Source organism: Agelaius phoeniceus, chromosome 23 (genome assembly GCF_051311805.1).
Source record: "Agelaius phoeniceus isolate bAgePho1 chromosome 23, bAgePho1.hap1, whole genome shotgun sequence".
In the NCBI taxonomy this organism is placed as follows: Eukaryota; Metazoa; Chordata; class Aves; order Passeriformes; family Icteridae; genus Agelaius; species Agelaius phoeniceus.
The window spans coordinates 5,601,055-5,624,732 of NC_135287.1; the positions used below are offsets into that span (position 1 = coordinate 5,601,055).

Genomic DNA, 23,678 nt, shown 5'->3' on the forward strand with positions numbered 1-23,678 from the left:
TGTCCCAAACCACAAATTCAGTCCTGGCATCCCTAAAACAGCTCCACAGCTTCCCCAAGCACCTGTAACTGGGAAGCTGCCCACGAGGAAGAGCTTTGCAAAGGTTTTTTTTTATTTTTTTTTCCCTTTCCCAGACTTAGACCGGCATTTTAAATTCCGCTTCCATCCAAACCTCGCTGTTTTACTACTAAATGTTATGCAAAACCTGATTTTCACAAGGTCTCGGCAGTTCTCCTGGAGATTTGAGCTGTTGCTAGAAAAGGCAACAGTTGTTGCACAAAAATCTTCCTCTGCTAAAAATACCCAGGAGCCTGTGAAATCCTCAGCTCCAGTCGCCATCTGGGAACCTGTAACGTGTCAGGAACCTTCCCCAGCAAACCCTGCCTGCAGGAAAAACCCAGCACAACACAGCAGCCTGTCCCTGCATCCTCCAGGATGAGAGTTTGGGACCTGCACTGTCCCTGCCCGTGGTAAGGGGGTTGGAACTGAGAGGTTTGTGAGGTCCCTTCCAAGCCAAACCATTCTGGGATGAGCATTTTTAGAGAGTCTGGCTTGGTCAGGCTTTGGGCAAATGGATGAGTTGAGGAGCAGTGGCTCAGCATCCATTCTCAGATTAACTAAAACTCAGTTCCCAAGGAAAAGTTCAGGATCTCAGATTAACTTTACATCAATTCCCAAGGAAAAATTCAGGTGCTCAGATTAACTTTCAGTCAATTCCCAAGGAAACATTTAGATCCTCAGATTAAGTCAATTGCCAAGGAAAAATTCAGGTCCTCAGATTAACTTTAAGTCAATTCAGGTCCTCAGATTAACTTTCAGTCAATACAGGTCCTCAGATTAATTTCCAGTCAATTCCCAAGGAAAAGTCCAGGCTCTCCTGGGTTTAATTCCAGAGTTTCTCTTCAAGGCAATGTCTCTCTTCTGTTCCAGGTCACCTCCTGTCCACAGGTGAGGTACAAACAGTGGAAGACACCACATTCTCTGTGTCCTTTCCCAATTTTTTGGTCTGTTGCTGCCGTGTTCTGGTTTTCAGAGCCACAGGAACTGCAGGAAGCTGCATCCCAACAGGTGAGGATCCTCTGGATGGGATCAGTGGGAAGGGCACAGGGAAGAGCCCGTGGCACCTGTAGGGCTGGGAGATGCCCTGGCCTCCCTGGATCAGGGAGAGGAGCTCCAGCAGGGTGAGCAAAGGCTTCTCCTGGAAATGGGATGCAGATTCCTGCAGTTCCTGTGGCTCTGAAAACCAGAACACGGCAGCAACGGACCAAAAAATTGGGAAAGGACACAGAGAATGTGGTGTCTTCTGGGAAAGGACACAGAGAATGTGGTGTCTTCCACTGTTTGTACCTCACCTGTGGATAGGAGGTGACCTGGAACAGAAGAGAGACATTGCCTTGAAGAGAAACTCTGGAATTAAACCCAGGACTTTTCCTTGGGAATTGACTGGAAATTAATCTGAGGACCTGAATTGACTGAAAGTTAATCTGAGAACCTGCCCACCTGCCAAAGGGTGGCACTGCCAGAGCTCTCCCCTTTGCTTAGCCAAGCTTGTCTTAAACTCCCATAAATCCTCTTTTATTTGCATCCTCCATTGTTTTACCTTCTCTCTGAAGCTCAGGACAGGCCAGATCTCCCCCAGATTCCAGGTGTCCCAGCAGGCAAGCTCCTTTTGCAGCCCCAATCTGCATTTGTGATGTGAGGGGCAGAGCCTTGGCTTCAGCCAAAAGGATGAAACCCTCCAGGCTGCCTGTCCCAGCCCCCTCCCCAGCCAGGAGGATGGGGAGGATGCAGCACTGGGCATGAACAGAAACAAATTCTGTCTCTGTGCTGGGGGGCTCCTGCCAAGAGCAAACGAGTCATTAAAATCTAGTTAAAATTCTGCTTCCCCTGGTATGTGCAGAATTTGGGATCGATAATTTAACTGATCACAAAGGGGGAAAAAAAAACCAAAAAAAAAGGGTTTGACTCTTCCTGCTCCTGGAAGTCAAATGGAATTGTCCCTTCCCCACCATGGTTGGGATTTGCATCCTCCATTGTTTTACCTTCTCCCTGAAGCTCAGGAGAGCCCAGTTATCCCCACATTCCAGGTGTTCCCTCTGGCTCTCCTGGGTGCCCCTCAAACTTTTGCTTCCCCTCTTCCTCAGCAGCACAGCCAGCTCAGTAACTGCCAGAGCTCTCCCCTTTGCTTAGCCAAACTTGTCTTAAACTCCCATAAATCCTCTTTTATTTTCATCCTCCATTGTTTTACCTTCTCCCTGAAGCTCAGGAGAGGTCAAATCTCCCCCAAATTCCAGGCGTTCCCTCTGGCTCTCCTGGGTGCCCCTCAAACTTTGCTTCCCCTGTTCCTCAGCAGCTCAGTAACTCTTTATTCCTCCTCAAGGATGGAATGAGGCCCTGGGGATCCAGCAAGGTGTGAAGGGCACAAGCTGCAGCTCCTGGAGCTCATCACTCCAGGCAGGGCAGGGAATGACCCCAGAGCCTGCAGGGAGCTCCCAGCCCCTGGCAGAGCCTGCCCCTGTGAGATGCTCCCATGACAAAATTCCTTTCTGCAATTGAAGCCTTGATGTCTTCTTTATATTTCTGGGGCAGTTTGTCAATAAATTACTCTCATTAAGGAAATTGCGTTGGAAGCTTTAAATCTCCAGCTTGGCAGTGAATCTCTCCTGTGACTTTACAGTTGTAGTAGTTCTGGTTCTTTTCAGCTCCAGTCATTTCCAGGCTGCTGGGACATATTCTTTTCATTCACAGTTGTGGGTAAGAATAAAGATATTCTGTTCCCACGGAGGGCACAAACTCTCTCTTATCTGTCTGTTTTGAAGATGGGAATGACAATATCTGGAGTCTGTCAGATATTTTTAGGCAGTCCCAATAGAGCTTTGTTAATTGGAAGAGCTATTTTTCCTGGAATAGATATGTTCAAAATGTCCAATAATTGATGAAGGCCTCCTGAAAATCCTCAGATGGATGTGGGAGAGATTAATTTACCCTCCTCCTAAGTTGTTCTTGGAAATCTTCATTTTTTTCAGCCAGTGAGCAGCAGTTTGCTGGGAAGATATTGGTGGCTGGAGAGCTTGGACCAGGGGGACATTTGGGAAGGAGAGGACAGCCCTGGATTTGTTGTTTTCAGCACTCCCTGCCCTGCACATGCAGAGTGTGGAGGAACCCCAGCCAGCCCCATTAATGCCGTTTCCCACAAGTGTTTTCCCTAAAAAAGGAGGGCAGAGAACTTTCCCCTGCCTCTGGAAGTCAGAGGGAAGCAAAAAAACCCAGCCTGGGGAGGCAGAAATGTCCATGTGTGCTTGGTCCAGCTGCAGGGCACCAAAGCAGGGCACACCCCAGGCATCCACACCTGCTCCAGAGCACATCCCAGGATATCCACACCTGCCCCAGGGCACACCCCAGGATACCCACAGCTGCTCCATCCCAGGATATCCACACCTGCTCCATACCAGGATTTCCACAGCTGCTCCATCCCAGGATATCCCAGGATATCCACACCTGTCCCAGGGCACATCCCAGGATATCCACACCTGCTCCATACCAGGATTTCCACACCTGCTCCAGAGGCACATCCCAGGATATCCACACCTGCTCCATCCCAGGATATCCACACCTCCTCCATCCCAGGATATCCACACCTGCCCTAGGGCACATCCCAGGATACCCACACCTGCTCCATCCCAGGATATCCACACCTGCTCCATCCCAGGATTTCCACACCTGCTCCATCCCAGGATACCCACAGCTGCTCCAGGGGCACATCCACATCCCTCCTTTCCCTCTGGGGTCAGGGAAAGCTCTGCACAGGCTGCTCTGAGTCTCATTCAGAGCCACCACCTGGCTCACAAATGCACTCCTGGGGGCAGCAGTGCCCCCACCCTGCTCTGGTGGGGAGGGATCCGTGCTGGCAGTGCTGTCAGGAGGGGGCTCAGCTCCTCTCAGCCCCTCTCAAGCCTCCTCTGGCTGGAATGAAGGAGTTTTTCCATCCATCCATCCATCCATCAAGGAGTTTTTCCATCCATCCTCCCCATCTTGTGTCCTTTGCAGCAGCCAGGTCAAAACACTTTAAGCCTCAGCTCGCTTGGCCTAAACTCAGCTGTAGCTGTGCACTCTCCCAACCTCCATTTCCTCATTTTGAAGGCAAAGACTTTCAGGGCTGAGCAGCCAGAATCATCTTTAGTCCCTCATTCCCTGCCACAGAGGCAAGGATGTGAGCAAAAATGGGTAAATTCTGATGTATCCCTCCCTGCAGAAATGACCCAGCCAGAATCATCTTTAGTCCCTCATTCCCTGCCACAGAGGCAAGGATGTGAGCAAAAATGGGTAAATTCTGATGTATCCCTCCTTGCAGAAATGACCCAGCCAGAATCATCTTTAGTCCCTCATTCCCTGCCACAGAGGCAAGGATGTGAGCAAAAATGGGTAAATTCTGACTTATCCCTCCTTGCAGAAATGACCCTGGGCAGGGAATTCCAGCCCTTTCCAACCCCAGGGACTGCTCAGGGCTCCCCATGCACCCCCTGCCACCCCCACATCCCCCCCTGGCAGGGCAGAACGGGCACCTGATAAAACCAACCAAGCCTTTTGTCCCTCAGGAAGCCTGTTAGAGCTCCTGTGTCAGAAATCCAGCCTTGATTGTATCACAAGCAGCGAAATTGAGAAAAATGACAGCCCTGGTTAAAGCTGCCATATTTGGTTATGTGTGATAAGAGGCACAGGCTCTGTGGTGGCTGGGTTGGCGGCGTGGGGAGGAGAAAGGGCTGAGAAATCACTTGCCACTGGAGCTACATGGAAATGAAAATAAAATGTCATCACATTTGAAGGAGCCCAGGGTGTGCAGAGAGCTCCTCAGCGAGGAAGAGGCTCGTTTGTGGTTATTTATTAGGCTCCATCTCATCCAAGCAGTGATTAACACATGTCAGCTGCAATTTTTGACATTGCAGAGGTGGATTTTGGGATGGGGAGAAGAAGGCTGTGGGGCTGCTCTGCAAACCACATCCTTAAAGGAAAACCAGAAGTGTTTTCCCCATTTTCCCCTCCCTTTCCCCATTTCTCCTTCCCTTTCCCCATTTCTCCTTCCCTTTCCCCATTTTTCCCTTCTTTTCCCCATTTTTCCATCCCTTTCCCCATTTCTCCTTCCCTTTCCCCATTTTTCCCTTCCCTTTCCCCATTTTTCCATCCCTTTCCCCATTTCTCCTTTCCTTTCCCCATTTTTCCCTTCCCTTTCCCCATTTTTCCCTCCCTTTCCCATTTTTCCCTTCTTTTCTCCATTTTACCTCCCTTTCCCCATTTCTTCTTAATTTTCCCCATTTTTTCCTCCCTTTCTCTATTTCTTCTTCCCTTTCCCCATTTTTCCATCCCTTTCCCCATTTTCCCCTCCCTTTCCCCATTTTTCCCTTCCCTTTCCCCATTTTTCCATCCCTTTCCCCATTTTTCCCTTCCTTTCCCCATTTTACCTCCCTTTCCTCATTCCCCCTCCCTTTCTCCACTTTCCCTTCCCAGAAGGGTCTGGTTTAGCAAACATTTCCCAGCTGGAGAGGTTAAATTGCCACACAGCTCTCAGGCACCCTCCTCAAGCCGAGCAGGACGAGGTGCCAAGGCCTGGGGAGGGAAGGGAGGGCACGACTGGGGGGCTGCCCCCATCCCTCCTCATGTCCCCAGTGGGGTGATCCCAACCTGGGAGATGCCCTTGCAGCCCTGCCTGGGTCCCTGGGCAGCTCAGATCCCATCCAGGTCCTTTGTGGGGCTGCTGAAGCCCTGCTGGGAGCAGGGGGAGGATGCCCAAAGCCCTCTGGGGTCTGGGGTTCCCAATCCTGCTGTGTTTGGGGAGGAGCAGGGCTGGGGCGCAGCAGATGCTCCCTGCCCTGAGGAACCTCCAGCCCAAAAGAGGAGCCAGGAACCCTGCAGAGCCCCCTGAGGCTGCAGCAAATGGACAGGCCCTGAGCAAAGGCTGCCCCAGCCCTCCTGCCTTTCCACCAGAGATTCTGGACATGCCCAGAATGGGTTGGGTTGGAAGGGATCATAAAGATCATCTCATTCCAACCCTTTGTTGATGGGCAGGGGTAATTTTCATGATCCCAGGTTGCTCAGAGCTCCATCCAACCTGGCCTTGGATGCTTCCAGGGATGGAGCAGCCACAGCTTCTCTGGGAAATCCATTCCAGGGCCTCCCCATCCACACAGGGAAGGATTCCCTTCTAATAAAACAGAGTATTTAATCAGAAAATCTGATTTGAATCCTGGGAGACATCGGCAGGAAAAGGTCCTGGCTGCACAAGGCTGATGTGGAAATCCAACCATGGTGGGGAAGGAACAATTCCATTTGACTTCCAGGACCAGGAAGAGTCAAACCCTTTTTTTTGTTTTTTTTTTTTCTTTCCTTTGTGATCAGTTAAATCATCGATCCCACATTCTGCACATACCAGGGGAAGCAGAATTTTAACTAGATTTTAATGACTCGTTTGCTCTTGGCAGGAGCCCCCCAGCACAGAGACAGAATTTGTTTCTGTTCATGCCCAGTGCTGCATCCTCCCCATCCTCCTGGCTGGGGAGGGGGCTGGGACAGGCAGCCTGGAGGGTTTCATCCTTTTGACTCTGCCCCTCACGTCACAAATGCAGATTGGGGCTGCAAAAGGAGCTTGCCTGCTTGGACACCTGGAATCTGGGGGAGATCTGGCCTGTCCTGAGCTTCAGAGAGAAGGTAAAACAATGGAGGTTGCAAATAAAAGAGGATTTATGGGAGTTTAAGACAATTTAACACACAACACCACATCCATGCTTGCACACATGAATCCCTTGGGGATATTCCCAGCTGTTTTGAAACAGAAGAATAAATTTGCCTCATTCCTGGAAGTGTCCAAGGCCGGGCTGGACAGGCTTGGAGCACCCCGGGATAGGGAAGGGGTCCCTGCCATGGCAGGGGGTGGCATGGGATGAACTCTGAACAAACCATGCCAGGATCCTGTGATGCTACAACTGTGCTGAGAGCACCCCCTGAGACTGAGGAGCTTTCCTGGGGCTGCTGCTCTTTAGGGTGGGCAAAGGAGGAGGCTGAGAGCAGAGGGCAGAGCCCAGGGCTGTGAGCTCAGCCTGCCCCAGCAGGGACATTGCCCCTGGGCTTAGCAGAGCAGAGGCTATTCTGCCTCTAGAGCATTTCCAGGGGGTGACAGCAAAGAAAGCAACCCAGGATTCCTTCCTGAAGTGATTCTGACTTGGAAGAAGGCAGCAAGAGAGCAAAGCTGAGATCAGGAATGGCCCCAACACCAGCAAGGAGCACCCACAGATATCCCAGCTCAGCCTCCCACCCAGTTCTACCACTAAATCCAACTGGAAGGTGACTCCAAGCCAAGCCACCTCTCCAGCCAAGCCTGCCCTCAGCACACCTCACCCAGTGGCCTAAAGCCCCTTAAAGCCACTCTGAAACCATCCTGCAGCCCCCACCATGCCAAAAAACCCCATCATGTGCCCTGGGAGGAGTGGGGAGAGAAGCCAGAGGGCTGAGGGTTGAAAAGGAATGGAATTCACCCATCCTGCCACGCAGCAGAGAGACAGAGAAAAGCAGGAAATAAAGGTCGAGCACATTTGCGTTTCAATAAGAAACCAAAATATTTTTTTATGAGTCGTTCATTATCCTCCCCTAACCGGGCAGGTTTGCATGCAAATAATGGAGGGACAGAAATGGCTCTGAAATGAGGCTCTTACCATGTGAACCCTGTAGAGAATGCTGATGCCCAGAGTCATGAAGGGCTTGGAGAAATCGATCACCTTCTCCCGCTCCGCCGTGATCGTCAGCCCCGCCACGGCCAGGTCGGCTTTCTGGGGAGGAGGGACAGGGACAGGACATTAATGAAAACTTGCAACAGGGAGAGGCTCAGAATGCTGGGAGAGCAGCAAAGCTGGGCCCACACGGGGCCCCCGCTCCTGCAGGGGGGTGTCCCCACCTTTCTGGGACAGCAGGAGCTCCCCACTGGCTCCCTCTGCCCGGCTGGGATTCACACAGCCCTGCCCAAACGCACCCCAAAGTTTAGCCCACCCTGTGCTCTAGAGCATTATCCCCATTTACCCCTCTCTTTCCCTATTTTTCCATCCTTTTCTCCATTTTTCCCTCCCTTTCCCTATTTTTCCATCCCTTTCTCCATTTTTCCCTCTCTTTCCGCATTTTTCCCTCCCTTTCTCAATTTTTCCCTCCCTTTCCCCACTTTACCTTTCCTTTCTCCATTTTCCCCTTCTTTTCTCCATTTTCCCATCCCTCTCTCCATTTTTACTTCCCTTTCCCCATTTTTCCCTCCTTTTCCTCATTTTCCTTCCCTTTCTCCATTTTCCCTCCCTTCCTCCATTTCTCTTTCATTTCCTCCATTTTTCCCTCTCTTTCCCCTTCTTTTCCCTTCTTTTCCCCTCCTTTTCCTCATTTTCCTTCCCTTTCTCCATTTTCCCTCCCTTCCTCCATTTTTCTTTCATTTCCTCCATTTTTCCCTCTCTTTGCCCATTTTCCCCTTCTTTTCCCCATTTTCCCCTTCTTTTCCCCATTTTCCTTCCCTTTCTCCGTTTCTCCTTCATTTCCTCCATTTTTCCCTCCCTTTCCCCATTTTTTCCCTCTCTTTCCTGCTGGAGCAGCTCCTTCCCCCAAGTGCTCACAGCCCTATTGCCATTTTTATTCATTTAATGCGTTAAAACCTGGAGCCATAAACCAATAAATATGATATTAATCCATAGAAAACCAATAAATATGATATTAATCCATAGAAAATACAACTCCCCCCCTCCCTGCTGAACACAGCTGTCCCTTCTGGTACAAGCAGGAAGGGGACAGAGCAGTATCCTCACCCCTGAGCCATGGAGTTCACAAACCTGCCAAACCCAGACCTCCAGAACTGCAGATCAGTCTCCAAATTTAAAAAAAAAGAAAGATAAAATAAAATTCAGAGGACTGGCATTAAAGTTTGCAGATTGACCTGCAAAGCAAATGAGATTAGGGGGGAGAAAAAAATAAAAATAACTTCTTCTCATGTTAATACCCTTGTAATATAGATAAGGGATTTGAATTTTAAATATTATTTTTATTACTTTAGCTCTTTTAATGTCTGTAATTGCTTTCTGTAAAAATGAAACCTCCACTCCCTTATCCATTTGTTTCTCTGCTTTGCAGGAAGATGATTATGCATGTGGAAAAAGAGATGATGGGGGAGAAAGAAAAAGCTCTTTGCACTTTTTGTCCCCAAACTTGACAAGGTCTGTGCAGATGCTGAGACACCACCAGGACTGATGGAGGTGCTGGGAAAGGCTGCAAGAGGGGAGGGCAGGAGAGGGAAAAGAAAGGGAACCAGGAGAGGGGAAAAAAGGGAAGCAGGAGAGGGAAAGAAAGAGAGGGAAAGAAAGGGAACCAGAAGAGGGAAAAGAAGGGGAAGTAGGAGAGGGAAAGGAAAGGGAACCAGGAGAGGGAAAAGAGAAAGGGAACAAGGAGAGGGGAAAGAGAAAGGGAACAAGGAGAGGGAAAAGAAAAGGAACCAGAAGAAGGGAAAGGAAGGGAAAGAAAAGGAACCAGGAGAGGGAAAAAAAGAAGGGAACCAGGAGAGGGAAAGAAAGGGAACAAGGAAAGGGAAAAGAGAAAGGGAAGCAGGAGAGGGAAAAGAAAGGGAAGCAGGAGAGGGAAAGAAAGAGAGGGAAAGAAAGGGAACCAGGAGAAGGGAAAGAAAGGGAAGCAGGAGAGGGAAAGAAAGAGAGGGAAAAGAAAAGGAACCAGAAGAGGGAAAAGAAAGGGAAGCAGAAGAGGGAAAAGAAGAAGGGAAGCAGAAGAGGGAAAGAAAGAGAGGGAAAGAAAGGGAACCAGGAGAAGGGAAAGAAAGGGAAGCAGGAGAGGGAAAGAAAGAGAGGGAAAAGAAAAGGAACCAGAAGAGGGAAAAGAAAGGGAAGCAGAAGAGGGAAAAGAAGAAGGGAAGCAGAAGAGGGAAAGAAAGAGAGGGAAAGAAAGGGAACCAGGAGAAAGGAAAGAAAGGGAACCAGGAGAGGGGAAAGAAAGGGGAGGTGACCCACAAGCCCAGGATGAGGTCACAGAGAAGGTGACACCTCCCAGGCTGTGCAGAGCTGCTTGGCCATGCTCAGTGGAGGATTTTGGAATTGTTTCCAAGCAGCTCTTACAGATTCCTGAGAGGTTCAGGCTGCACTGAATTAGGAGCTGAGGAGAATTTCTGCACAGGCAGACATTTACCCAGAGGCTTTTTCAAAGGCACCAATAATCCCAGCATGGTGTGTGAACAGTTGAGCCCTGTGTAAACACCAGCAGATCACTAAAGCAGGATCAGTTCATCTCTGGAACGTGGCACGTGGAGAATTTTATCTATGAGGAAAGCCCAAAGCCTCCTAAACCCCTCTTGTCTCCACGTAAAAGGTTTGTAGGTGCCATTGTCACATTTCCTAAACCACTTATAAGGTTTGTAGGTGCCATTGTCACATTTCCTAAACCACTTATAAGGTTTGTAGGGGCCATTTGTGCCACTTTCTAAACCCCTCTTGTCTCTACTTAAAAGGTTTCTGGGTGCCATTGTCCCATTTCCTAAACCACTTAAAGGGTTTGTAGGTGCCATTGTCCCATTTCCCAAACCCCTCCTGTCTCTATTAAATGGTTGTAGGTGCCATTGGCCCTCCCAGCAAAGCCCCTGCTGAAGGTGCAGCTCAGTCTGACATGGAATTCTCCTCCCAGTTCTCCAAATTAAACCCAGTCCCACCAGCAAAGCCACTGACTGAAGCTGAAGGTAAAAATGCCATGGCCAAAGGGGTTCATGCCAAAGCTTGCAGGAAATGTTCATTCCTATCCAGGGGTAAATAGAAAGGTGCTGCTGAAGGAGCAACAACATCCCCAGGTTGGGGTCCTGATCATTCTCTGGGGAGAAACAACACCTTGGTGATGCTGAATCCTCAGCAGCATCCTGAACTGCTCTTCCCTCAAAATCAGTGCAAATCCATCTCCTCCCTCTGTCCACAGAGCAGGGACACAGCTCAGCCTTCCCCAGCTCTCAGACTGTGCCCAGCTCCCTTCCCTCACCTCCAGGGCGTTCTTCCATTCCATCAGAGTTATTTCCCTCTCCTCAGTCCCTGCTAACTTTTCAGAGGAGCAGAACTTTCTGCAGCAGAGCTCCAGCTCCTCATCATTTCCCTCTCTCTTCTCTCTGCAGGCTCAGTCATGCAAGTTAAGAGCTGATCTCTGATAGCAGGAAACTTTGATCTGCATGGAATGGCACGCAAAGAATTCTCTGCCTGAATTTCATCCATTTCGTGCTTTCAGCTCTGCTTCCTGACAAAACTTCTTGTGATTCACTGAGCTCGGTGGAGCTACAGAGGAGCTCTGCAAACCTGAGTTCCCTCCAGCCTCCCCGCCTGAGCACAGGCAGGTGTTGGGGTTTTATGGGCCCTGGGAGAGGAGAAATGGATTTTTCTTTGTGCCCCTGCACTCTGCCCAGGTCTGGGCTCTGGGGAGATGTCAGGACCCAGCACATCCCTCTGGCTGTCCTGAGCAGCCCAGACCCTGCCAGGGGGCTCAGAGACCCTGGCACAGAGCCCAAAATGCCCCTGTGGGTTTGATTATGACCCAGGGAGCAAATTACCAACCTTAGATGAAGATCTGCAAGCCACAACAGTTTAGGTAGAATAATAGTGAAGTTATCACGGGGTGGAAAAGCAGATTTTAGGGTTTTTGGTATGGGGGTTCAGGGGGCAAGATGGAGGAATCTGGGTGTGTCCAGCCTTTCTCCTTCTTCTCCTTGGCCTCCATCTTCTGCTGTGATGGTGGCACTTTGGGATTGGTTTAGAGTAGAAGCTCAGTGTCTAACACAGGTGATGGGTATTGGGAAGGAATTGTAAATATTGTACAGGTAGTTTTTAGTATAAACACATAACCCTGCCCTGGGGCAGGCAGAGTGCCTGGAACTGTCCTGCTGGATGGACCTGGCAGGGCAGGAGAAAGAATTTTATAGATAAGAAACAATGAACAACCTTGAGACTGAGAAATGAAGAGCCCTGACTCCTTCTTCAAGCACCAGGCTGGGAAAAAGAGACTTTGGAACTTTTCTCGGGGTCACTGTGAGCAGTGAGAGACCCCGACAGGGAGAGGAAAAAACAGGAGGCAAAGGATGGGTGTGAGGCAAGAGGGGTTGGTTTTCATCCTGCCAGCACACTTGCAGCTATAAATGTTGGCATGAAATGGGCTTAGAAAAAGACCCAGAGCTTTTTGGGAGTGGAGACAGCCACTTCTCTGGAGAACACACCGCCCAAGCAAGGCCAGAGCCTCGCTGGGGGAGAGGAAACCCAGGTGGGCCGGCGTGCCAGACAAAAGCTGCCACAGCACCGCCCTACCTGGCATTCCTGTGGGCTCTGCCTGCATCAGGGCTCTGCAAAGGACACCAAACACGGGGGCTGAGCCGGGCTCCTGGGGAGGAACAACAATGAAGCATCGTTCAGGAGCAAATTGCAGGGACTGCCAGTCCAGAGGCGGCAGCCGCCCCCTCGCCGCGGCTCTGCCAGGGCTCAGCTCGGAGCTGACGGTGATGAACGGGCCCTGACGTCAGCCCCAGCCCCAGAGGAGCCCAGAGAAGCCTCCCACGGCATGGGATGGCAGAAAGCAGCCAGGAGAAGAGCCCAGCTGAGACCCCACAGAGACCCCAACCCTCCACCAGGCTGTGGGGACACTGTAGGGACAGAGGCTCGGGGCTGGGGATTTCTGTGTCAAACCCCTGGAGAACAAACCCAGGACAGCTCTGGCAGCTCAGGGCTGGTGTAACCATGGTACTTTCTGAAAAATCCTTTCCTTAGGATTTTTCCTCCTGAGAAGCTGAGAGGCCTCAGGAACAAAATGCAAACAATGGTTATCTGCTGCTGTGGAATGCAACAGGTGCATCTGGGATTGGGCTCATGTGATTGTTTCTAATTAATGCCCAATCACAGCCCAGCTGTCCAGACTGTCTCAGTCAGTCACAAGCCTTTGTGATCATTGCTTCATTTTCTATTCTTAGCCAGCCTTCTGATGAAATCCTTTCTTCTATTCTTTTAGTATAGTTTTAATATAATATCTATCATAAAATAATAAATCAAGCCTTCTGAAACATGGAGTCAACATTCTCATCTCTTCCCTCATCCTCAGACCCCTGTGAACACCACCACAGGCTGGGATCTTTTCCAGGAGCAGCAGTCCCTGCCTTGGGCAGCTCCTTGGATGCCACATCCCCTGGGTGCTTGTGACAGCAGCATTGACACCAGCGCTGCCCACTGAGCCCTGACAGCACAACCAGAGCAGCAAACCCTTCTTCTGCACTGTCCCTGTGCTCAAAAACCCCCCAGAAAGGTGAAATAGCTGCTTGAGCTTCAGGAGCCAGCAGTGCAGGCCCAGCAGCACTGGGGGAGCCCACCCAGCTGGAGGTGGCCCTGCTCTGTGCAGGAGGATCTGCAGAGGCTCTCTCTGCCCCACGCCTCTCCCTGATGTGCCTATTCCTGCATTCAGAGGCAGGAGGCTCACTCCAAACAGGTGTTTGGGGACTTTTTAAGGACAAGTGTGAGCTCTGCCATATCAGAAGTGACAGCTGGGAACCCTGTGGGCTGCAGCTCTCCCTGCAAGCCCCACTCAGGGTGGGCCGAGCGCTCAGTGCAGGTGTCAGCCTCGAGTCTGCCCTCACCCATCTGTGCCCACCTGGCCTCTCTGTGGGAGCACAAAGCCTGTGCCAGGTGCTCACCCTGCCCCTGGCAGAGCCAGCTGAGGTGAAGCACCAGCATGGGGACCCAAAGCACGCAGGAACAGCAGTGACACCAGCCCGGTGACACCACACCCAAAGACAGTAGCTGTGCACTCTGTTCTCCTGATGGAAAATGTGTTTCCATGTAAAATCTCATGTAAAACTCAGTACAGAATAGATTATTTTCCTACATTAATGAAAACTTGCAACAGGAAAATGCAGAGCTTGGTAGCTCACAGCACCCTGCCCATCCTGGGCTGGATTTCCCAGCAGTGGGGACCCAAAGCACGCAGGGACAGCGGTGACACCAGCCCAGTGACACCACACCCAAAGACAGTAGCTGTGCACTCTGTTCTCCTGATGGAAAATGTGTTTCTTGGGGTGGTGTGGCAGTGTGGGAAGAAGTCAGAGCAAGAGCAGGGCCGTGGGATGCTCTCAGGGGTGCTCACTTTGTTGGAAAAGAAATTTGGACTCTGGGATCCCATGTAAAAACTCATTACAGAATAGATTATTTTCCTAGATTAATGAAAACTTGCAACAGGAAAATGCAGAGCTTGGTAGCTCACAGCCCCCTGCCCATCCTGGCTGGATTCCCCAGCAGTGACACCAGCCCAGCTCACAGCACCCTGCCCATCCTGGCTGGATTTCCCAGCAGTGACACCAGCCCAGCTCACAGCACCCTGCCCATCCTGGTTGGATTCCCCAGCAGGGCTTTGCAGACCCCTCTGCCTGTCCCTGCACAGCCACCCACAGCCCCTGTCCTGGAGCCCCCCTTGTCACAGGTGCCACCAGCAGAGCCTGCAAACAGCCTCCCCCTGCCTCCATTCACCAGCACACAGCTTTTCTGTGCACACACCAACAGCCACTGCCAGTGGAGAGCAGGACTCTGCCAGCTCTGGAGAGCTTCTCCCTCCTTTCCCTTTCCTGCCATTCCCCAGCTTTGGAGCAGCTGAAGGGAAAGCAGTGCCTGGCCACCAGCAAGGAGAACCAGCACCCCAAAGCTTTAAGGGCTTTCCTATTACTGGGATTGCTTCTCCTGAGGCTGGACAGGATGGACAACTTCATGTCCCTCACTTTAAAAAGGGCTTTGATCCCCACTGATCCTGGCCAGGCATGGTGGGACAAGGCTGAGGCTGTGAAAATTCATCCCTTGGTTTGTGTCAGGCAGAGAATTCACTTCAGCTCGAGGATGTGCTGGGGAGAGAGAGAAGGGGACGAGCAGACACCAGCAGGGACTCTGAGCCAGAGCTGCACTGCAGCAGCGAGGAGCAGGATGTAATTCTTCCAGCCCAAATGCCCTTTAAGTCTCTGATGCCAGAAAGGAGGAGATGAGAAGATTTGCTGCTCTCCCTTGTTTGTTTGTCTGTGCCAGAGCCAGCAAGGCTGACAGGGAGAGTGGCTTTAGTGTCCTGCTCGCTCCAGGAATGAGCTGGGTGCTCAATCTCCCTGCCCTGCATGCTCAGAGGGACAAATTAGCCCAGGATTTTCTGCATTTGTGACATCTCTCAGTGCAGGATGGGCTTGAGGGACTCTTCATCAGGAACTGGAGTGATAGGACAAGAGGGCTTTGAACTGAAAGAGATATTGGGAAGGAATTCTTGATGAGGGGCTGGGGTGGAATTCCCAGAGAAGCTGAGGCTGCCCCATCCCAGGGGGTGTCCAAGGCTGGATGAGGCTTGGAGCAACCTGGGATAGTGGAAGGTGTAAAGGGGTTGAAACTAAATCACCATTCTGTGATTCTGAGTCCTTCCAGGTGACTTCACCCAAGCCAAAGCTCCATGAGCTGATCACAAACTGTGCAGGATTCCCAAGCCATCCCATCCCCTCTTCCTCACCTCCCAACCTGTTTTATTGACCTGCTCACAAGATTTGTACTGCTGAATCTGGGTCAAAAACAGATTTATGTCTGTCCAGCATCCTGCTCAACCATATCAGGGTGCACAATTAGCTGTGATGGAATTCCCAGGGCTTAGGAATAAATCAATAGCTGGTTAATTCAGAAGCAATAAAATGAAACATTTTCTCCCCAATAGCCCAGAGTTGCTCTGAGGAGATTCTGTGCCACAGAGGGATTATAGGGGAGGCTGGATAATTCTGTGACCTTTTGGTCCTGCACATTAAGTGAGTGTGAGTCAAACCTTATTTTCTGATGGCTGATCAGGATCAAGGCGAAATTATTTTCCTACAATGACACTGTGCTGGACAGAGGCAGAGCTTTCATTTTTGGGAAGGATTGGGGACTTTTGTGAAAGGTTTGTGCCCCAGCTGATCCCCTTTTTGTCCTAAAGGGGCAGAGTAAAAATAGAAATATATATATATAATTAAATAGAAAATAAATATATAAATATTTATATAATATAGTGATTATTATATTCTAGTGATTCTAGTGATTGTTATATATTTATAAATATATAGATAATTATATTAATTGCATATAATTAATATATTAGATATTATATATAATTATATATAATTTATATATATTATATAATCTATATAATTATATTAATTATATATATTATAAAAGAGGAATATGTGCACCCAACACATATAGAAATCTATATATATAATTAAATAGAAAATAAGCATATAAATATTTATATAATATAGTGATTATTATATATTTATAAATATATAGATAATTCTATTAATTATATATAATATATTATATATTATATATATAATTATATATAATTAATATATTATATATAATATATATAATTATATTAATTATATATATTATAAAAGAGGAATATGTGCACCTAACACAGGATCTGCTGGATCCCATGGGACAGGGGTGAACAAGGATGAACTCCCTTGGGGACTGACTGTCAAGGATGGACAGAAGCCCCTTGGGCAGGGAAATGCCCTCAAAAAACAATATCCCAGGCAGCCCTGAATAAAAACAACACCCAGCACACCCAGCTCTGCCCTGGCTGGCCTGAGCCCAGTGCCTGGGATTGATCAAAAACTTGCTGAAACCATCATAAAAACTCTCAGGGATACAGGGAGAACAAGAGACAGAGCTGTTTCTCTTCCCCAATTTGTGATCCAGCCTCACAGGCTCTGACAGCTCTGCCCTGCAGAAGAAGTAAAAAACTTTCTTAAATAAACCCTGCTCAAGCTGCAGAAGAAACAAACGGTTTCTGTGTGAAGATGAAGTTAAAATACTCATCACTGGAGAAAAACAACCTTCCAGAAGGTCCCATTTAATGAAGAGGCACTGCCAGGGTTAGGAGGCCAAAAGTTTGATGGCTGTTCCCTTCTTTTGAGCTCCCAGCTCCTTCCCTTTGCCTCCCCAAAGGAATGTTGCAGGAGTGTAATTGTGTGTGTGTACACACACAGAGAGACACGAGGAGGGAGAAAAACGGTGCCAATAGCCTGGAGCATTTGCAAACAGCCTCACAGAAGCTCTTTGAGAGGAGCAGATGGAGGTGGGATCTCAGCTGGCACTGAGAGCGACTGCTCAGGGAAGGGTGACCCCAGAGACAGGGGGAGCTCAGGGGAGTCTCCAGTCTGTTCAGTGCCCTGTCTGTGACCCTCAGAAAACACAAAATCCCTCCCTCTGCCAGACAAAGAGTTGTCCCAGCTGACCTCAAACGCTCAGTTGGAACTCCTGGAGTGGGATGAGCATCACCCTGCACCCTGTGGGGAAAAACCAGGAGGTGCCAGTGGGCATTTCTAGGGATCCTGGACCCTTAAAGACCACAGAACCATGGAAAAGACCTCCAAAATCCTCACACTTCCATCCCCAGCTTCAGTCCTTCCATCCTCAACTTCAATCCATCCCAATCTTCAATCCTTCCATCCTCAGCTTCAATCCATCCCCAGCTTCAATCCTTCCATCCTCAGCTTCAATCCATCCCCAGCTTCAATCCTTCCATCCTCAGCTTCAATCCCCAAATTCCACTGTGCCCAATAAACCACAGAGTGAAGTGATGCTCATTTTCCAGGGAGGAAAGATCTGGCAGGAGCCTCAGATCCCCAGAGCACAGGTTTGGACCTTTGCTCCTCTGCTCTGCAGAAGGCAAATGACTCAGGGGGGGATTGTCACCCACCCACATTGTCACCATGGATTTGTCACCAGCTGGGAAAGGGGCACTGGGCTCTCAGGGCCATGTCAGGAATGACAAGGCAGAATCAGTGAGGAAGTATTGGCTTAAACAGCATCAATCCCACCCTTAGCTGAGGCTAAGCCTGTTTTCCTAAGGATCTCAGAGCATTTTGTGAGTTGTGTTTAAGCTTCAGGGAGGTTGGGAAATACCACAGGGGAAAACAAAGAGCAGGGAGGAGGGTCCAGGCTGGCTGAGCCCAGGTGTTCACGGAATTGTTGTCAAACCCAGCAAAATAATTCAGTTTTCAGCTTTGCTGCTGGGCAGCAGCTTCACAGAGCAGAGCAGTGAAAAGATCTCAAGCCATGCACTTCAAGGAAATAGGAAATGTGCTTCTCCAAAAGCATCACTGAGTTAAGCAGCTGAACTCAATCTGCCAAAACTTTTCTAGGCAGAAATGGGATTCTTATTTACCAAACCAGTGTCGTTTGGTAAATTTTTTCAGCTTCTACCAAGCTCTGCATTTCCATGTTGAGATTTTTTGTTAATCTTTCCACCAGGAAAAAAAATAATCTATTCTGTAATGAGTTTTTACATGGGATCCCAGAGTCCAAACTTCCTTCCAAACTTCCTTCCCAACAAAGTGAGCACCCCTGAGAGCATCCCACGGCCCTGCTCTTGCTCTGACTTCTTCCTACACTGCCACACCACCCCAGGAAACACATTTTCCATCAGGAGAACACAGTGCAAACCTACTGTCCTTGGGTTTCCCCCAGACAAAGGGAGGAATGATGAATCTGACTCCATCTTCCCAGAGGGCTAACTTATTTTTTATGATACTATATTATATTAAGGACTGCTATACTAAATTACACTAAAGAACACAGAAAGGATACTTACAGAATGCTAAAAAGATAACAATGAAAACTCGTGACTCTCTCCAGAGTCCCAACACAGCTTGGCCCTGATTGGCCAATGAGTCAAAACAATTCACATTAAACCAATGAAACAATCACCTGTGGGTAAACAATCTCCAAACACATTCCACACGAGCAAAACACAGGAGAAACAAATCAGAAAATTATTTGTCACTGACATATTTTCTGAAAAATCCTTTTGCTAGGCTTTTTCTCCTGAGAAGCCTCAGAAAAGAAATGCAAACAATAACTCTCTGATGGCTGTGGAATGCAACAGGTGCATTTTTGATTGGTCTCATGTGGTTGTTTTAACCTGATGACCAATCATGGTCCAGCTGTGTCGAGGCTCTGAGCAGTCACAGGTTTTTATTATCATTCTGTTCCTTTCTAGCTTTCTGATGCATCCTTTCTCTTTCTTTTAGTATAGTTTTAGTGAAGCATTTTTAATATAATATATATCATAAAATAACAAATCAGCCTTCTGAAACATGGAGTCAAGATTCTCATCTCTTCCCTCGTCCTGGCGACCCTCAAACACCACCACAATTACCGCTTTCATTTTCCTCTGAGGCTTCTCAGCTTCCTAGGATAAAAATCCAGGGATCCATTGTGTGAATGCCACACAAACCCTCTGCTCCAAGCCTCCAAAACGGGCTCAAACCCAACCCATCCTCATCACCATGAAGGACGGCGGCTTTGCAGTGCCAAAGCCCATCAGAGCACAGTTTAAAACAATAATTAATCCACTCACCCTGGCTATGAGCTCCCCAACCATCCCTGTCCTGGTGCTGTCGGCCTCGGGGATGCCATAGATGCCGTCCCCCACCAGGTGGATTTTGTAGTTTAAGCGCAGGAAAAACCCAACCCATCCTCATCACCACGAATAACAGGGGCTTTGCAGTGCCAAAGCCCTGTTTAAAAGAGCAGCAAATCCACTCACCCTGGCTATGAGCTCCCCAAGCATCCCTGTCCAGGTGCCATTGGCCTTGGGGACGCCGTAGACGCTGTCCCCCACCAGGTGAATTTTGTAGTTGGAGCACAGGAAAAACCCAACCCATCCTCATCACCACGAAGAATGGGGGCTTTGCAGCGCCAAAGCCCATCAGAGCAGAGTTTAAAACAACAATTAATCCACTCACCCTGGCTATGAGCTCCCCAACCATCCCTGTCCAGGTGCCGTTGGCCTCGGGGACGCCGTAGACGCCGTCGCCCACCAGGTGGATTTTGTAGTTGAAGCGCAGGATCTCGGCCAGCTCCTTCAGCATGTCCACGCAGAAACCCTCGTAGCGGTCGTTGCCTTCCAGCTCCTGGTGGTTCCACTTCAGCATTAAGTAAGGGTTTTCCTGCAGTGAAACTGGGCAGCTGTCATTCCCATCTTAGCCGAGGTGTCCCGCCAGCACGGAGCAGGGAGGGCAGAGCTCACGGGGTGGGGGGTTTGGGAGAAACTTTAGAAAATGTCTAATTCTAACCCAAAATATTAAGGAAATGTCTAGTTCAAACACCAAAGTTTAGAAAATGTCTGGTTCTAACCCTAAATATTAGAAAATGTCTGGTTCTAACCCTAAATATTAGAAAATGTCTAGTTCTAACACCAAAGTTTAGAAAATGCCTAGTTCTAACCCCAAACCTTAGAGAATGTCTAGTTATAAGCCCAAACATTAGAAAATGTCTAGTTCTAATCCCAAAGCTTAGAGAACATTTAGTTCTAACCCCAAACATTAGAAAATGTCTAGTTCTAACCCCAAAGCTTAGAAAATGTCTGGTTCTAACCCCTGAACTTAGAAAACGTTTAGTTCTACCCCTAAATATTAGAAAGCATCTAGTTCTAACCCCAAACCTTAGAAAATATCTAGTTCTAACCCCAAACATTAGAAAGTGTTTCGTTCTAACCCTAAATATTAGAAAATGTCTAGTTCTAACCCCAAAGTTTAGAAAATGTCTAGTTCTAACACCAAGCATTAGAAAATATCCAGTTTTAACCTCAAAGCTTAGAAAACATCCAAGTTTGGTTCTAACCCCAAACTTATTAAAACTATAGTTTTAATATAATATATATAATAAAATAATAAATCAAGCCTTCTGAAACATGGAGTCAGATCCTGGTCTCTTCCCTCATGCTCAGACCCCTGTGCACACGGTCACACCTGAGGGCTGGGCTGGCCCATGGGGGGACTGCAGGTGCCCCCCTCCCTTACCAGGATGGTGGTGACAATCAGGGTGGTGTTGAACAGGCTGTCGGAAATGTTGGAGGAGAAGATCCTCTTGTCCATGCTGAGCCCTTCAGAGACGTGCCAGTGGCCAATCTGGAGAGACAAACAGCACAATAAGGGGATTTATAGGGCGAGGCACTGCCCATATGGCTCTGCTGAGTGACAACAACCCTGCAGCTGGCCTGGTTAGGGATGCTCCATTAGCTTCACAAGCCCAGAACGGGTCAGCAGAGGGATTAACCCTCTGTGCACACCCCACCCTGGCCCTCGTGTCCTCCCTGCAGAGCTGGGAGCTGGGCAGCTCCCTGCAAGGCACACAGCCCCGTGTGTTGTCCCCAGATGCCACCAAATGGGTCCATCTTAGCCAGAAATCCCCAGTTTGTGAGCTTGTCCCCCCCAGTGTGGTGCTTGGAGCCCTCCTGGGTGGGACAAATTCACCTTCTCAGTGGTGCTGCTCCTTGGCTCCTCTTCCAGCTATCAGCTACCACAATTAAGCACTTCCAAATCCTTTCATTCAGGCTCATCACACCCAAATTTACCCACCCAAGCATCAGTGAGGCTGCAGCAAGCCCAGATTCCCAGCGTGGATGGCAGGAACCAGTCCCCCAGGCTGGGGAGGACATTGTGATTCAGCTGTGACACGGCTGCCTTCAGCCAGGGGGAGAGGAATATTCCACAAAACCTAATTTTAACTTCAAGAGCCTAATCTCCTTCCCTCAGAGCTCTGGGCAGGGACATCAGCACCTCCAGCAGCTCGTTCAGAACGTGCAAATTAAACTCCTGCTCTCTTCTTGTCCTTAAAGGAGCTTCTGCTTTTCCTCCTCTGCTTTTCCTCATGGATGCAGGGGGGGCTGAGGACGGCAGCTCCCCCTGAACCCCCTTTTCCTCCTCTGTCCCATCAGGTTCCAGCACTCTGCTGCTGTCCCTCTAGGGGGGTGAGAGGCAATGGTGACCCCAAAGGTGCAGGGGGGGTCTCCAGAGCTCCTCCAGAGCAAATCCATGCCCAGCTCCCTCCTGTGGCACTGAGGCAGGCTCTCCTCTCACTGCCAGGGTGGGAGGAAAGGGTTGGTTTTCCTTTCTGTCATGGGTTAATCTTGTTACTGACAGGGACTGGGGGGGAATGTGGTGGATCTGTGCCTGCTCTGGGCACTGCTTGGCCTCTGGTGCTACCAAAGGCTCCAGGCCTTGGGGGTGGCTTGGATGTGAGCCCAGCACAGCCACCCTGAGGACTGAGTCCCTCTCTGGGTGTTGAGGGAAGGGCCAAATCCTTTCCTGCCCCAGGGCTGGTGCAATCCAGCCCAAGGGACACACGAGCCACAGTGGGAATCCCTGAGGAGTCCCAAATCCTCATCCCAAGGCACAGGGAGCAGTGGGAAGGGGAAGCAGGACAGCTTTGCACTCAAAATCATCAAATCCAGCTCTCGGCCCTGCACAGACACCCCAGCAACCCTCCCTGTGTCTGAGAGCATTGTCCAAACCCTCCTGGAGCTCCTGGGGCTGTGACCATCCCTAGTGCAGGGCTCACTCTGGGAACAACAGCCCCAAAGTGGGAGATTTCCCACCCATTTCCCTTGGAGCACAGCTTCCAGTGGCCTGCACTGCCTCTGAGTCCAGGCAGGATGAATCCCTGCTGAATTGCCCAGCTCTGCTGTGGTTGCAGAGCAGCAGCCCCTCTGCAGCCAGCCATCCCTCACTAACATTGCCTCATTCTTCTTCCCTCCCGGATTTCTCAACCAGAGATTAGTGACAGATTAACTTTAATTTTAACAGCCCTCGCTGTTCTCCAATTTGTCCCTCCCCTGCTGGCATGTGCTGAGACTAATTGCCTCTTCTCCTGACAGAGCTGTGGGTTTGACCTTGCTTTTAAAGGCACCAAGGCCACCAATCCCACATTTTGGGGCACTTTCCCCCATCCTGGCTGGCCCCAGCTCACCCCTGTGCCCCTCAGGGGCTCACAAAGCTCCTCCTGCTGCTGTTCCTGCAGTGGCAGAGGGTGCCTGGGCCCCTCACATCCCTCTCCTGTAAGATGGATGGTCAAGGTGATTTTAATCATCTCTATCTCCATATAAAGAGCCTCTGGAAAACAGAAAACATATCCATCTGCTAAGTTTTTTAGAAAACAATCAAATCCTCCTAATGGACAACAACATCCTGTTGTTCTGGCTCTGGACAAGGACTTCAGGGGTTTTAGGACTTCAGGGGTTTTAGGACTTGAGGGGTTTTTAAGCAGAGGATGTGATTGGTCTTTATAAATACTGCAGGTGGAGGAGGTCTGTAGCAAAGAGGTAGAGCAGCTTTTTGAAGCTGAAATGATGGCATTGGCACAAAAATAAATACATACAAAGCAGCCAGAAATAAACAGGCTGACAGAGCAGGGGAGAGGTTCCTAATGATCAGAGGAGCTGGAGCCATCCCTGTCCTATAAGAGCAACGAGGGCAGCACAACCAGCTGGAGCTCAACACCTTTGAGAGAGGGGTTATGTGAGAGGGATTAGGTGACAGCCTGGCTGGAGAAAGTCCCCTCCATGTCCTCAGGGATGTGAGGCCCCCAGGGCAGCATCTCTGCACTCCCTGTGCCCCAGGAGATCCAGCCCTGCCCCAAACACCCACAGGCATCTCCAGGCAAACACAAACTGTGAAACTCAGGCTGTGGAGCAGCCCAGAAAGCCTCGAGCCTGGAGGGAGCAGGGAGGTGCCACTGCCCCATCCCCATCCCCTGAGGTGCCCCAGTTTGGCTGCTCTGGAAAAGGTGTTCTTTGGCTTGGTGGCACAGGAAGATTTCTCA

The 23,678-nt window shown here is 49.6% G+C and overlaps 1 protein-coding gene across 4 annotated transcripts in view; it reads right to left on the reverse strand.

Moving 5' to 3' along the window:
* Positions 1-23,678, reverse strand: part of GRIK4 (glutamate ionotropic receptor kainate type subunit 4) — a 216,189-nt gene that overhangs the window by 15,606 nt on the left and 176,905 nt on the right. For 2 of the 4 annotated variants that reach the window (XR_013185015.1, XM_054647485.2), the window contains exons 11-13: positions 20,879-20,986; positions 19,823-20,026; positions 7,701-7,814 (exon numbers count right to left, since the gene is read on the reverse strand). Coding sequence is in view for 2 of the 4 variants with exons in the window: in XM_054647485.2 (XP_054503460.1) it covers positions 7,701-7,814; positions 19,823-20,026; positions 20,879-20,986 (426 nt within the window). In the remaining 2 variants the exon portion in view is untranslated. Of the gene's footprint in view, positions 1-7,700; positions 7,815-19,822; positions 20,038-20,878; positions 20,987-23,678 lie in introns of those variants that run through there. The other 2 variants (XM_077189837.1, XM_077189838.1) reach the window with 2 other exon arrangements.